Here is a 14,074-nt window from a genome sequence, read left to right as displayed (position 1 = left end):
AGAAATTGCTTTAAAAAAAAAAAAAAAAAAAAAAAAAAAACTCAATTAAAAAGTAAACTGCAATTGAGTAAAAAGGCATAACTACATATATTTTTAATGTATTAACAATATTAATGAATTAATGCATAAATACATGCAAAAACTATTTTTAAAATGTGATTTAACAACAAATGTAAAAGACAAAAAATGGACAACTCGTGTAAAAAGCAATATAATATAATATAATATATATATATATATATATATATAGAAATAATACTTGCGGTTTACAATTTGTTTTTAATATGCAAATATATGCATGTTTTATTAAAAACAAAAAAGGGCTTGTCTCTTCTTCATGTTTGCATTGATTGTAAAGCTCATTTTTTAGCTTAAGATGTCACACTGAAAGCCTTATAATTTACTACATATAATTACTGAAGTGTCCTAATGTAATTCACTCAATTAGTGACTGCAAAACCAATATAACAAACATAGCAATGCATACCAGATCACCGTTTCAACTGGCAAATCACCCAGCCAGCCAAACTCACACACAACTACACACAGAGCAACAGTCAGCCTGCAATTATCACAAAAATATCCGAAAAGAGAGTAGCATCCTGCAGGAAATTACGCACACATACGAGAAACAGGAAGCGTTCAGAGTAGTTACCCACAATCAGGTGCGTAGCTACGTGGTGGCCATAATTAAAGCTTGGCCACCCCTGCTGCGCAAGCATTTTGACTGCATTAACATGACTTTTCTCCGCTCAAATATACGACACTGGCACAAAGGCCACATGCACCCTCTAAATGAACCAAGTTGTCACTTCACCTCTTAATTTGAAGCAAATAAGCTCAAAGATGCATATAAGTGGACATGGTAACACTGCAAGAGCGCGCTTAGCGAAGCAGCTTTACGAGCACAGACAAAAACACAGAGCAAGACTCAAGCTCAAAGATCAAACATGTTTACAAACAAGGTTTAGCGCAACAAAATTAACATATTTCACGGTTATACACGCTCTCTCACAGGTGGGGTGAGTGGGGCAAAAACTAACGCGAGTTTTCTTCCCATTCAGGATTTCTATATTTTATCCATTCAATGGCCTACGCAAGCAATCCGACTTCCGTACATAACGTAGCGGGATATTTGTCTATGCTTAGCTGTGCAATGTCGGCTTTTGTGATTGACCGTAAACCTCGTGATGAATTGAGATAAGTGACAGCTTTTTATTGATTATAAAGGTTCTTTCACCCTACAGAAATCGCTGGGTCTTACCTGGACACCCCTGAAAAAAAAAAAAGTTCTGGCTATGCCCCTGCCCACAATCCTTTTTTTTTTTTTCTTTTTACAGCCCTTCTGAAATATAATTCTGTTAGCATGCTTCTGGGTTCACTTCACATCAGCACAGTGTCACTTTCATACACAAATCCTGACACTACAGTGTGCATCACCTGGAGTCAGATGGGACGAAACCAGGTTGGACAGAATCAGACAAGCTGCAGACACAGAGAGAGTGTAGAATGAGACACACACACACACACACAGTTGAATGAGACAACCAAACACACAACATTCACACACAAACACAAGAGAGATACAAAAACATGCCCAGGCCAAAATAAGAATTTTTTTTTTTTTTACAAATTTTAGGATCATGAAGATGTTTTGCATCATTTAGCGATGAGTTCTCTTAAGATTTTGAGCTTAAATATGACCTGGAGATGTTCTAGACAAGTTGTGTACAAAATGAAGAAGAAAAGAAACATTTACGTCCATACACACAGACTGAGACGTACCCAAAGATATTAGAGATGGAATCCAGCAGCCCAGCAGGAGGAGGTGGCTGAGACACTCGTCTGCTGAGAAACACACACACACACACACACACACACACACACACAGTTAGCGACTGCATTCAGTAAAGAGCATGTGTGGTGAGGTCTGTAACTCTGAGTGTTTACCTGAGTGTGCGACTGATCTGTCTGCTCGGTGACGTCTCACCCGTTCCCTTCCCAGCATCCTCTGTGAGAACTTCGATGTCATCATCTCTAAACCAACCAGAAAACAGCAGCCAGTGAGATTTCAGAATATTTTAACATGATTCCAAACAGTTGTAGAAACTAACCAGGGCTTAAATTAAACGAAATTATCTTAAATTTAGAAGACATTAAATAATTAGACATAAAAGGATGATACATTTACAATATGCCCTCATAAAAAGTAAAAGCTAACCCCCATCAAATCAAATGAAAAAATATTAGTGGGAACGATAATACCTATGCCAGTTTTTTACTACTGGACCTGTTATTGTTAATAGAAATTGATAATTGAAAAAAAATATTAGATTGATATTTAATCTAATATTAGTCTAAATAAATCTAATAGTTTAATAAATAAGTTTAAGTACTGAAAATGAAAATGTGCTAAAAATGTAAAAAAATTAAGAAATATATAGGTACTAGCTAATTAAAAATAAGCCAAAAACAAATAAAAGTGATCAAATTTCAAAAGCTTAAACTGAAATGAAAATTAGAAATGCTGCTTTGTAAACTAACTTAAAAGTACTAAAATTAAAACTGAAATAAAAAAGAATTATACAGCTAAAAGCCAATCTGAAATATTTTAAAAAGGAAAAACAAACAACTAAAACTGAACAGTATATAAACAACACTGTACTTTTACAACAGAAATTTCCATCATTGTAAATCAAAATGTTAAAATTGCCTGATAGCTGCAGGTTTTCCAACGACAGACCTTGAATTTAACAACCTACGTTGTCTAAAACCTCAAACGAACTCGCTGAACCCAGAAGAAATGCTTCTAAACACAAACTTACGGCTCTATGGGAAGAGGTTCCTTCGCTGCGTCCGCCAATTCCTTCTGAAGCTTCGCCTGTCTGCGCCTACGATGACATCAATGAGTTAAACACAGTTTACACACTCACTTAACCTCTAATGAACCTCCCAGCCTGTTTCAAACAACCAATCAGGAGAAGAATTATAATGCGCTCATTTCTGCATGGAGGGTCAGGAAACGAGTGCCTTTTTTCAGCATAGATGGTCAGAAAGTGATGGGTGGCGGCCAATCATGCATTTCCATTGTTTTTAAACGAGCCTTAACGACTGATAATTAATCAGCAAGTGTTAGGCTCACACACATATGAGCCGTTAATGACTCCCATATATGGGTCGTTTACAAACATGACGAACTTTGATTGTTTTAAAGTTAAAGCTTGTGCAAAAGAAAGGGTATTTTATTGACACAAACAGTCCACTATCAAGATTTTAGGTAAAAACGTGAGTTAAACAGAGTGTGTTTCTGACCTGGAGTCCTTCTCGTTCTCAGCGTTGAGTTTGTTGGCCTCCTGCGCTTTCTCGGCCATCCAGCGTGTCACCAGCTCCTGATTGTCCTCTGTGGTTTTCCGTAGTTTCTCCTCCAGGGCACTGAACGTGATCTGCAGGGCATCGTACTCGTCTCGCAGCGTCTGATTGGCTCGTTCCAGATCGGCCAGAGAGTTGCGCAGCTCGTGACACTCTCCTTCCAGATGAGAGATCTGCTGCTGATACTCTAACATCCTGACCAAACACACACATGAAATATTCACATACTTCGGACATAAACCGCATACATAAAGCACATACACACACTGAACTCACTTGGCTTCATTACTCTGGATCTCTTTGTCTTTCTGCTGAATCTGGTTGTTTAGTTCAATCACGCTCTGGGCCAACTGCAAAAACACATAAAGAGAAGAGATTTTCATTGGCATGTTTTCCCACCAACATTATTCATATTATGTTCATATTTTGAATTAAATTTTATTTTTATATTTTCTGTTTTCAATTTAATTTGAGTTAACGTTTGAGTAATTTTGTGTTTTTTTGTCATTTTTATTAGTTTTTGTTTTAAATAAAGACGAATAAAGCTAAATACAAATATTAAAAACAAAAACTAGTAATAATGACAAAAGCACAGAAAACTGAATTTTTGAAAAATAAACTACAATTAAAATTAAACCTAATTAAAGACATTAATGTATATTATAATAGCATATAAATAATACTAAAATAACAGTTGTCAATTGCTTTTACAGTTAATAGTTTTTGAAAATATTTTAAACATTTTGTTTTCACATTAATTCTGGTTAAAGTCTTAGCAATTTTGTCATGTATTTGTCATTTTATTAGTGTTTTCAAAAATATGCCTATATATTTATTTATTTTAGTACTTCAAGGTAAACCATACGAAAACAAAAATCTAAATTTTATTTAGTTAAAGTTTATTTTATTTTAAGTGTTTTTTATGCTTCTGGTTTTTGTAAATCATAATAACACAGATTTGTTTTTAAAATAAAAATACAAGAATAATCTGAATCATTTTCATTTATATACATATAATACACAGCAATGCTTACCTAAATCTGCTTTTACAAAAACAATTAAATATACAAAAAAGGACATTTCTGAGTGATGAATAATTAAATCTTGATTTAATGAAATGACCAGTTAGAACTGATTCTAATGCTATTATTGCTTTTGAAGTTTATCTGAACTCTCTCATGAATGTAAAACTTGTGGAATGACTTGGAAGGGTCGAGCTTCTGAATTCTGAAAAGGCTGATATGTAAATGTAGGCACTGTGATGTAAATGTGTGTAAGCGCTGTGGTAACAGTGAGGGTTTATGTTCACCTCTCCTCGTTTCTTGTGCAGCTCCGTCAGCTCCTCTTGATGTTTAATTCTCATCTGAGCCATTTCTTGCTGCAGGGACTCAATGCGACCGCCCTCGACGCCCGGACTAAACACACACACAGATCATTTTACTTTCTTGTATTCATGATGCCATAATTCATAATTGGTTTCCTCTTCACGTAATGCTCTTCTCTCGACACGTTATCTCCTCTCTTTAAAGGTGGGGTAAGTGATTTCTGGTAGACATGTTGACATTTGAAATCACCAAAACAAACAGTCCAGTGTACTAGACAGACTTTAGCTGTTGCGGCGCAGACACTGTGTTACTCACCTATCGAGAAGAAACAAAGCAACCTCGGCGTCCGATCGCAGGCCTTCCGCTCCTTGAGTTCTCTCCAGCGCTGGAAAGCTGATCCGATATTTACACGGGTCCTACTTCTTGCCTGAAGCATTTTTTTGTTCCGCAGACGTTTTCCTCTTTTGTTTTTATCCGCCATCTCTATCTTTCTGTCGCTCGGCTCAGACTGAATGCTCTCTCCTCCACATCATGAGTAGACACGCCCCTTACTGCTGATTGGCTACAAGTTTGTTTTGCTATTCGGCCCGAATCACTTTTCTAAAGCGTTTTTGAAAAATCACTTACCCCACCTTTAATGTTAAAACGGATTAGAAAAGATGTCACTAAACTCAATATTTCAGGCACAGAGCTCTATATTACGTGGTTTGAGTCAGAACTGATGGAGAAAGTTTTCCCATGAGCACCTGAGGTCGTGTCTGTTCTGTTGCTCATATTTCTCGGTCTGGAGACGTTCAGAAAAAACAACCTGAAGATCAGACTTCTCCAACAACCGGTTATCTGGAGACAAAGAGAAATAGAGGAATTGTGTATTGAAATAATATCAGACAAGACATTATATTATATATATATATATATATATATATATATATTTGTTATTTTTCGTTTAGGTCATCAGAAAACACATATTGGTGGAAGACTATAAAACAAACATTTATGTCATACATTCACAGTATGTCCACAAATATTTAATTGCATTAATGTTTTGGAATATTAAATTATTTAAATATTTAACAGTAAAAAATTAGATTTTTGATCCAAATAAATTAAATCCAATATTCTTTCAGATTTTGTTCATCTTTAAAAGAATGACCTCAGATTTACCATAATGAAGCAGAAAACAATCTCAATAAACTAAAATAATATAACAACAAAATAAAACCATTTACTATTACTACTACTACTAATAATTAATCCCATCTCACACAACAATAATGGTGCGTTCAAGTCATGTCGGATAGATCGTATTTACGAGCTGCACGCACATGAACGCCACCACAAAGTCGTTGTTACGAGTGGGAAACTCGAAATTTTCTTTAAGCACCGAGTTTCCGAGTTGGGGGCGTGTCAGCGAAAAATCGTGTGGGATGCAATGGACGCAGCCAAAGACTATAGCAGCGTCTGTATTGACGGTAAATTTGTTGAAATGAAATGATACATTTTTTGCAATGTAAAATTAAATCTATATAAGTTACATATACAAAATATTATATTATTGTATAATTATATATAAATATATAGAATATATAATGATTCAGTTTATCGCCTTCATAAATTGAATAAAAACAGAAAAATCACAAAACACAATCCTCATTTTGCAGATGTACTAGAGTTAAAAAAATCTTTGAATTTTATGTAGGAAAGTTAAATCGTCATCTTGTTCAGACCAAAGTGACTTGAACGCACCTGACGTCGTTATTACGACTTGTCAACTCGTAAGTACGAACTTCCCATGAGGACTTGAACGCAGCATAACCAACTAATTAAACAAAGAAAAAAAACAAAGAAAACAAACAAATAACTAAATAAACGTGCATGTGTCTTACACTGGTGTATGATTTCCTCGAAGGCCTGACGCTGAACTCTGTCTCTCTGCTTCAGCTGCTCGACAACATGACGTTTCCACAAACACTCGACTCTACGGCCCGCCATCTCCTCCTGCACACACACACACACAGACACACACACACACACACACACACACACACACACACACACACACACACACACACACAGAGTTAACTGTATTGACACGGTTAATAATCCAGTGAACCTGTTTCCCAAAGCAGCCCTCTAGGAACACCTTGGCAAATGAATCCCCATTGGCTAGTAAATTTTTTTGTTTACTCGCCAGACTGATAAATAGTTTACGGTACGTTAAATACAGGTGCGTTGCACATCCATTGAGATGAACTGAAAAACAGCACAGATCGCTTGACGGAGAGTGAAACTCTGAAGCGCTCAGTCAGAGAGTGTTCTGTGAGTGAAAATATATCTGAGCTAAACTTAATACTTAGCCTCCAACTCACACACTGGAGAGTAAACTCTGAGAATTTATTAGCCAGTGGCTAATATTAGACATCATTTAGTCGCCCAGAGTAAGATTTAGTCGCATATGCGAGTGATTTACGCGCAATGTAGAGGGTTGCAAAGCAAATACAATTAACCAAGAGTAGAGTGTTTTCTTAATTCAGGGCACGTTCAGGCCACGGGGAAAAGAGGAACATCTCTCCTCAACACAGGAGGAAGTGACTCAAGATCAAACACAAGAAAACGACATTTTTTAAATGAAATTAATGAAACGCACTGCTCCTAGATAATTACTGTAAACTATATGGAAAAACCAGGCTACTTTTATTAATACCTGACAGATCACTAATGCACATTCAAATTACATATTTGTATATTTTAATGCACATTTGTATTAATGATCTGCCTTCAGAGCAGAATGAATTTATCACACGTGATTGATCAGATATTAGTGTCAATCAATAATAATCAATAACACAGGGTTTACATGAATCATATTATGAGATATGCTTTGTCATTCCAGCTGCAGGGTGGAAATAAACCAATCAAAGACATTTAAGACTGATGACACATAAAACATGTTTCAAACAGGTTAAATGTTACATATAAACAATAATTCGGCCAAAAAACCTGCCAGATCTCAGACAGATGTGATGTGAGCAGATCAAACTGATCGTTTGTGACAGTTACTAACAAGAACGCATTAAATAAACAGCACAATGTGTAATCTGATTATAAACAGTGCCGTTATTAATAAATAATCGGTTGTTGTTGCGGTTTTTACTTATTTTACTGCGACTTATCAGATCTGCACCGGCTAATCGCTGCACTTGACTTTCACTTTCGATAAACAGCAGGTTTACTTTACCTCACAGCATCTAGACGCGTCTCCGCTAGTTTAGACGGACTCTTCTTAATGAAAAAAAAAGATCAATCCGAATAATAACAGCCGAACCGTGTCATAATAGGTTTAATCGAACAGGTTTCATGCTAACCCACTCCAGACTGAAGGATCACGGACGCCATTTTGGCTCAACAGACGTCTGTTTCCTGCTGCGCCGTCGCGGGAGATTTACGTCACGACCGCGTGCTTCCCACGTTTTCCCTTCAAAAACAAAAAGCCTGCATGACTCATGAATTTAAAAAATGAAAAATGAAAAGAACAAATACATAATATAGAGAGGGTAACCATGATAAAATATAACATTTAGTTAATTAAAAAAATCAATGATATTTTTTAGCTTTAAAGATTTATGTATTGAGATTTCAACTGGAAAATAGAGTTACAAAACATAGAGTTCTATAAAAAATATTTGAAAAAAAAACAAACTGAACTGTAGGCCTATTTTCAATCTCTAATAATCCTGTATCACAATCCATAAGCAAGAACATTATATCAGTTATTTGAATACGTTTGTTAAAAAAAAAACTCTTAAAAACAACAACAAAAAATGTATATAAGTAGTATTTTCAGGATAATATGGTGAGCAAATTATAATTAGGCTATTTGGAAGCGTTTTATATACATTTCTTTATATAAGTCATAAGGTTAATATTTCAAACAGTCACAAATGCTGTTCCCATTTTGCATTTTGGTTAAAATAATAGATTTATCATCTGTTTTTTATTGCCTGATATGTTTGCATTTTCAAGAAATATCAAGATAAGGTTTAGAAATGTATTGTTTTATGAAACTTTATTGTCATATCCAATTCAATCCAGCCGAAGGGACAAAGTCAATTATTTTAACAGGTTGTTGTCAAAGGAATCAAGCACACGCTTTACACACTGTTTTCAATAAAACTGAAAATGAAAGAAATCTCTGGGATTTGGCTGATAACTGCAGTAAAACATGAAAAAAAACTTTGCACGATTGCAAAAACGTCACAGAATTGCTTTATTCACAGAAACAATGACAAAACACACATACTAGCAATTTCAGAAAACAATGAGCTTTTCAAAACACCAGAACAGACCATGTAACATTTATATAACATACTAAATTGATCCATAGCATGAAAATTTACATGACATACAGAATTGATGTGATGGTGTAAAGCAATATTATTAAGATACTGTTACAGTTTTTATTCATATTTTGAATTAGTTAAAATTTTAGTTAAAGTTTTAGTAATTTTGTTGTGTCTTTTTGTCATTTGTATTAGTTTCTATAGTTTTTATACCTTTTTATTTCCGTTTTAGTTTTAGTTAAGTACATCAAGATAAACTAAATGAAAATGAGAAATATTGCCTTGGCAACTAGCTGAAATAAAATAAGTTACAGGCAAAATATTTTATTTCAGTTTTTTCAAAGATCTTGGCTTTAGTTTTAGTTCACTATAATAACTCCACCGTAAAGTGAGTGTTTCGTACCAGAATCGAGTCAAAGCTGATATTTTACATGCAGTGAATTATAGATCAGCTGGTTGAAACTTGAAAACTGAAGTCTTTTCATATAAGCTGAGAAAGTTATATACATTTTTAATGCAAGATTATGAAATAATGAACTCATTACGAAATCAACGCTGATGAATCGTGCACATTCAGTCAATGAAATAAGCTCAATTTGTTCGACTTCTAAAATGCAAGTACTAAAAAATACACATTTCCATGTACAAAAAAATGAAAGCTAAAATGAGAGGCTCAGACATAAGCTTTAGAGGTGCTGTTTTCTGACGCCGGCGCTGATCTGTAGATCTTCTGCGGCTGTGAAGAGCTGTAGTTATAGTCGTGACCCCTGAGAAAGAGAGAGAATAAAGAAAGTCATGACTCGTTGTTGTTGTGTTCATCACAGATGAGTTTCAGAGCTGTGATCCATCTCTGGTAAGAGACTCACCGTGTTTTGGCAGGTCTAGAACTCTTGAAGGAAGTGCAGAGGATTCCTCCGCCCAATATAGCCAGAGCTGCAGCTGCCCATCCCAGATACAGACCGGCGCCCAGTTCATACCTGAAACATCCGCATGTGAGCGTGTTTATTGGCATTTACAAGATAATCCAAGCCCAAAAGTGTGTTTTAACCCTATAAAACCTTCTAAATCATATTCATCCAAGGCCTGTAAATGATCAAACTTTGCTGTTTGACACAATCAACTCCATGCCTTCTGAGTTTTTTTATCACGTAAAAGCTCTTTTAGTGTAATTGTACTTCACGTGTCTTTCTGCTGTCAAATCTTGACTGATTTTTATCAAGTAAACGTCAGAATAACTGCAGTCATATCTCCAGATGAACACTTTCTGGACTGAAGCAGCTCAGCTTTACTTGATTCTCCATCAATCATTTTTTAGAGTCTCAAATCTGATCTTCAGGATCTTTTGAGGAGCGTTTGTTTCCAGAAGCTTTACTTTCACTGTTCCTCAGCGGAGGAATGATCTTCACAAGCCTCCAGAACATCTCACATCTTCTGAGGAGCGGTTATTTCTTCATCTCTCAATCAGCATTGGATTGCATCGCATTATATGTTTGGATTATTTCAATCTAATTTTACTAAGACATGTTATTGAAGATATAGAGTGACCAATGATATTTAGATCATTTTATGTAAGTATCTGCTATACTGTTATAAAGATCTCATTGATTTACATTACAAGCATCATATAAATCAGCATCTGCACCAAAACTGAATAAAGCTGAGCTGTTTTCTCACTATATCAGACTATATGAGCCATAAAAGCCTGATGGATCAAATATGATAGTCATCAGAAACACATACGCACACTCTTTTTAAATATTTTGTCTGAAGGTTCAATAAACTCTTCAACTTCAAAACCATTTTTATACTGTTATTATATGTCAGACTTTACAGGGTTAAATCTATTATTTCATCTTTTACTCACTTTGTTCCTCCGTAAAAAGGATTATTAAACTCCTGAACGACTCGAGCGGCGTACCACGACACAGCTACCATAACACACAGACCTGAGAGAGAGAACAGGCAGAACATGTGAATATGTTTGATCATTCAGTCAGAGTGTGTGTTATTATACTGACCCGACAGGATGAACATGACTCCGGCTGTGAGGCTGATCTTGCCCTTCGACTCCTCAGATGTGCTGCCCAGTTTAGTGCACTTGAGTCCCATCGCAGCTAGAATGACAGCCAGCAGACCCAGAATGAGAGCGATTATCATCAGAGCTCGACAGGCCTGGATGTATCCTACAAACACACACACACACACACAGCAATTACATCAGAAACACATTCCATATGCTTCAGTAATTAACCTGCAAACATACAAATGACTAAGAGTGCATGCACCATGGGAGTATCAATTATGGTAGTAATAAAGTTTGTTGTACATGCATATGATATTTGAACATTAAGGCAATAGCATGGTATTCTCTCATAAAAAAGATAAAAACTGCTTTTAAAAGGTACTAATAAGCACACTTGAGGTACTAATATGTACTTTTAAAATACAAATGTACCCATTAAGGTACAAATATGTACCATTTAGAGGAAAATAAGGTACAAAAGCATACCCTTTAGCTTTTTGTACCTTTTTTCTGAGAATGCAAAATTAATATCAAAGTACCATACTATTAAGTCCAGGTCATATTTCACCCCAAAAGCAAAAAAATATATATATAATTTATAATTAATTAATTATATTTTGCATGAAAGTAAAGCCTGTTCTTGAGACCATTGTGATTATTTTAATTCTGACATTGCTTTTTTTAATTTAAATTAATTATATTAAACTAAGTATTTAATTGTCATTATTGAACTGCATTTCATTTATTCTGATTTAAAAAGTTTTTTTTTTTAATTGTGTTGAAAATAATGTCAAAAATGCAAAATATAATTGCTTACACTTTTCTTCAATTTTGAAGCACACTTTCATTCAAAAGTTTGGGGTCAGAAATAATACTTTTATTCATTAAGGACGCATTAAATTGCTTAGAAGTGACAGTAAAGACATTTATAATATGACAAATGATTTCTATTTCAAATAAATGCTGTTCTTTTGAACTTTCTATTCATCAAAGAATCCTCAAAAATAAAATGTATCACAGTTTCCACTAAAATATGAACTGTGTTCAGCATTGATAATAATCAGAAATGTTTCTTGAGCAGCAAATCAGCATCTTAAAATTATTTCTGAAGATCATGTGACACTGAAGACTTGGCGTAATGATGCTGAAAATACAGCTTTGATCACAGAAATAAATTACATTTTACAATATATACACATAGATAACAGCTGTTTTAAATTATAATAATATTTCACTATTTTTACTGTATTTTGGTGACACAAAAATATAAAAAATCTGACCCAAAACTAATGAAAGATGAATTCAAGTAACATGGTAATGATACAGTCCTACAGTAAATATCAAAAGCTAAAGAAATACAAAATTGTATAGTGCACGAAATGAAGCCTATTCTTAATTTTTATTTTATTTTTTAATTTAAGATAAATTTTACAAAATTAAATATTTTTGCCATGATGATATGTGACCCTCTCTGTGAAATCCAGGCTAAAGTCTCAAAATCTAATTATGAGATAACAAGCATCAAAGTTTGATTTCAACCATTAATTTCACTATGATTTCAATCTTTGACGTGGCCTTACTCAGTCAATATTAAAGATATAAAGGTTATATTTTCACAGAATGTTGTATAAAGGATGATTTGGATGACAAAAAAATTACTTTAGCTGGGTTTTCACAGGCAGTGTCACATATTTGTAAATAATCATTTTAAATATAATTTTTTTCATTGTAAGTTTGTTAAAAATTGCCAACGATGTTGAAACTGACAAATCACACGAGCACTTATCCCCTCAATCCATTTTTCCTATTCAAAATGAACCGCACAAACTCTAGTTAGTGTGAGTTACCAGACAGAGACAGCATGGACTCAAACTGCTTGCAGTTTCTGACGCCGGTGCTTCCCTCGGCACACGACTGCCACAGGTTCACATAGTACCACACAGACGTGATCACCTGATCCGCAAACGTCGATGTGCGCCACGAATCATTCAACAACGACACGAAGGAGAGCAGCCAGCCTCCCAAACACATCAAGAACCCCAGCAGCTGAACTCCCGTCGACATGATCAACTAACACGGCTCAAATCCACACAGTATCCACTAAACTAAAGAATCCACAACAGACTTCACACCGACCTGAGCGCCGTACCAGGATGGGACTGTGTTTGACTGTGTCAGTGTGTTATAAGAGTCATAAAACCATAAACTCTGGTCCCTCCTGTATGGCGTTCACTAGAGAACACCGTGGAAGTCAATACAGGAAGAGACATGTGACTCAATAGAGAAACGTTTGAATTTGACCTCCAAAACAGCCTCTAAAACCCTTGACCTTTAATGAGGTCAAACTGGGGTCGAGGTGCATGTGGCTTTAAGAATGAGAACGTCAAACTAAATAAACAGTCACCGTCTGATTCTAAATGAACTAGATTTTGTGTGTGCCTGAACACATTTGATATAAAGCAGAGCTGAAACAAGGGTCAGTTTTAACTAGAGTTTATCAAGATGAACTTTGAATGATGGCTTAAAGTCTTGCCTAAACGTTTAAAGGTCCCATATTTTACACCTTTCTGGAGTTTTATTTTAAGTCTTGATGTCCTTAAGAATATATATTTGCGGTATAAGTACCAAAAACCATCTCAATATATTTTTACAGCTCCTCTCTCAGGAGCTCTGCTGAGAACAGGTCAATTTTGGTCTGTCTAATTAATATTCATGAGCCTCTCTTCTGATTGGCCTGTTGTTTTCTGAATGACGCACGACCAGGCCAACCACAGGTAACTAGGGTCAGCGACGTCACAGCGCTAGCTGGAGGCAGCAAAACAAAGGGGAAACTGGAGGCGGCCCATTCAAACCAGCGCAGATTCGTCTACATAAGGAGCTTAAAATATCATCTTGTTGTGATGTTGGGTGCCAGAATCGACGTAATACAGCCTCTAATTAGACATTTGATCGCATTGCCAGACAAAAAACCAACGACAGCTGTGGTTAAACGCAATAAAACGAGCAGACTGGACAGA

At 35.4% G+C, this 14,074-nt stretch overlaps 2 protein-coding genes across 10 annotated transcripts in view; both read right to left on the bottom strand.

Moving 5' to 3' along the window:
• LOC107670107 (autophagy-related protein 16-1-like) overlaps positions 1-8,230 on the bottom strand; it is a 21,026-nt gene extending 12,796 nt beyond the window's left edge. For 2 of the 7 annotated variants that reach the window (XM_016462589.1, XM_016462590.1), the window contains exons 1-10: positions 8,064-8,230; positions 6,581-6,692; positions 5,441-5,534; positions 4,679-4,784; positions 3,646-3,719; positions 3,313-3,564; positions 2,826-2,891; positions 1,951-2,037; positions 1,786-1,848; positions 1,441-1,485 (exon numbers count right to left, since the gene is read on the bottom strand). In XM_016462589.1, the coding sequence (XP_016318075.1) occupies positions 1,441-1,485; positions 1,786-1,848; positions 1,951-2,037; positions 2,826-2,891; positions 3,313-3,564; positions 3,646-3,719; positions 4,679-4,784; positions 5,441-5,534; positions 6,581-6,692; positions 8,064-8,090 (926 nt within the window). In that variant the 5' untranslated portion in view covers positions 8,091-8,230. Of the gene's footprint in view, positions 1-1,440; positions 1,486-1,785; positions 1,849-1,950; positions 2,038-2,825; positions 2,892-3,312; positions 3,565-3,645; positions 3,720-4,678; positions 4,785-5,440; positions 5,535-6,580; positions 6,693-7,932 lie in introns of all 7 variants that reach the window. The other 5 variants (XM_016462593.1, XM_016462594.1, XM_016462591.1 and 2 more) reach the window with 4 other exon arrangements.
• Positions 8,231-9,340: 1,110 nt separating this feature from the next.
• LOC107670109 (claudin-19-like) overlaps positions 9,341-14,074 on the bottom strand; it is an 8,460-nt gene continuing 3,726 nt past the window's right edge. For all 3 annotated transcript variants that reach the window (XM_016462599.1, XM_016462600.1, XM_016462601.1), the window contains exons 3-6: positions 11,053-11,217; positions 10,899-10,980; positions 9,901-10,011; positions 9,341-9,801 (exon numbers count right to left, since the gene is read on the bottom strand). In XM_016462599.1, coding sequence (XP_016318085.1) covers positions 9,708-9,801; positions 9,901-10,011; positions 10,899-10,980; positions 11,053-11,217 — 452 coding nt within the window. In that variant the 3' untranslated portion in view covers positions 9,341-9,707. The remainder of the gene's footprint in view (positions 9,802-9,900; positions 10,012-10,898; positions 10,981-11,052; positions 11,218-14,074) is intronic.

The sequence above is a fragment of the Sinocyclocheilus anshuiensis genome, unplaced genomic scaffold, assembly GCF_001515605.1.
Source record: "Sinocyclocheilus anshuiensis isolate Anshui unplaced genomic scaffold, SAMN03320099.WGS_v1.1 scaffold48, whole genome shotgun sequence".
In the NCBI taxonomy this organism is placed as follows: Eukaryota; Metazoa; Chordata; class Actinopteri; order Cypriniformes; family Cyprinidae; genus Sinocyclocheilus; species Sinocyclocheilus anshuiensis.
Note: the sequence above shows the minus strand (reverse complement) of the source record. Positions and strands in the feature narration are given on the sequence as shown.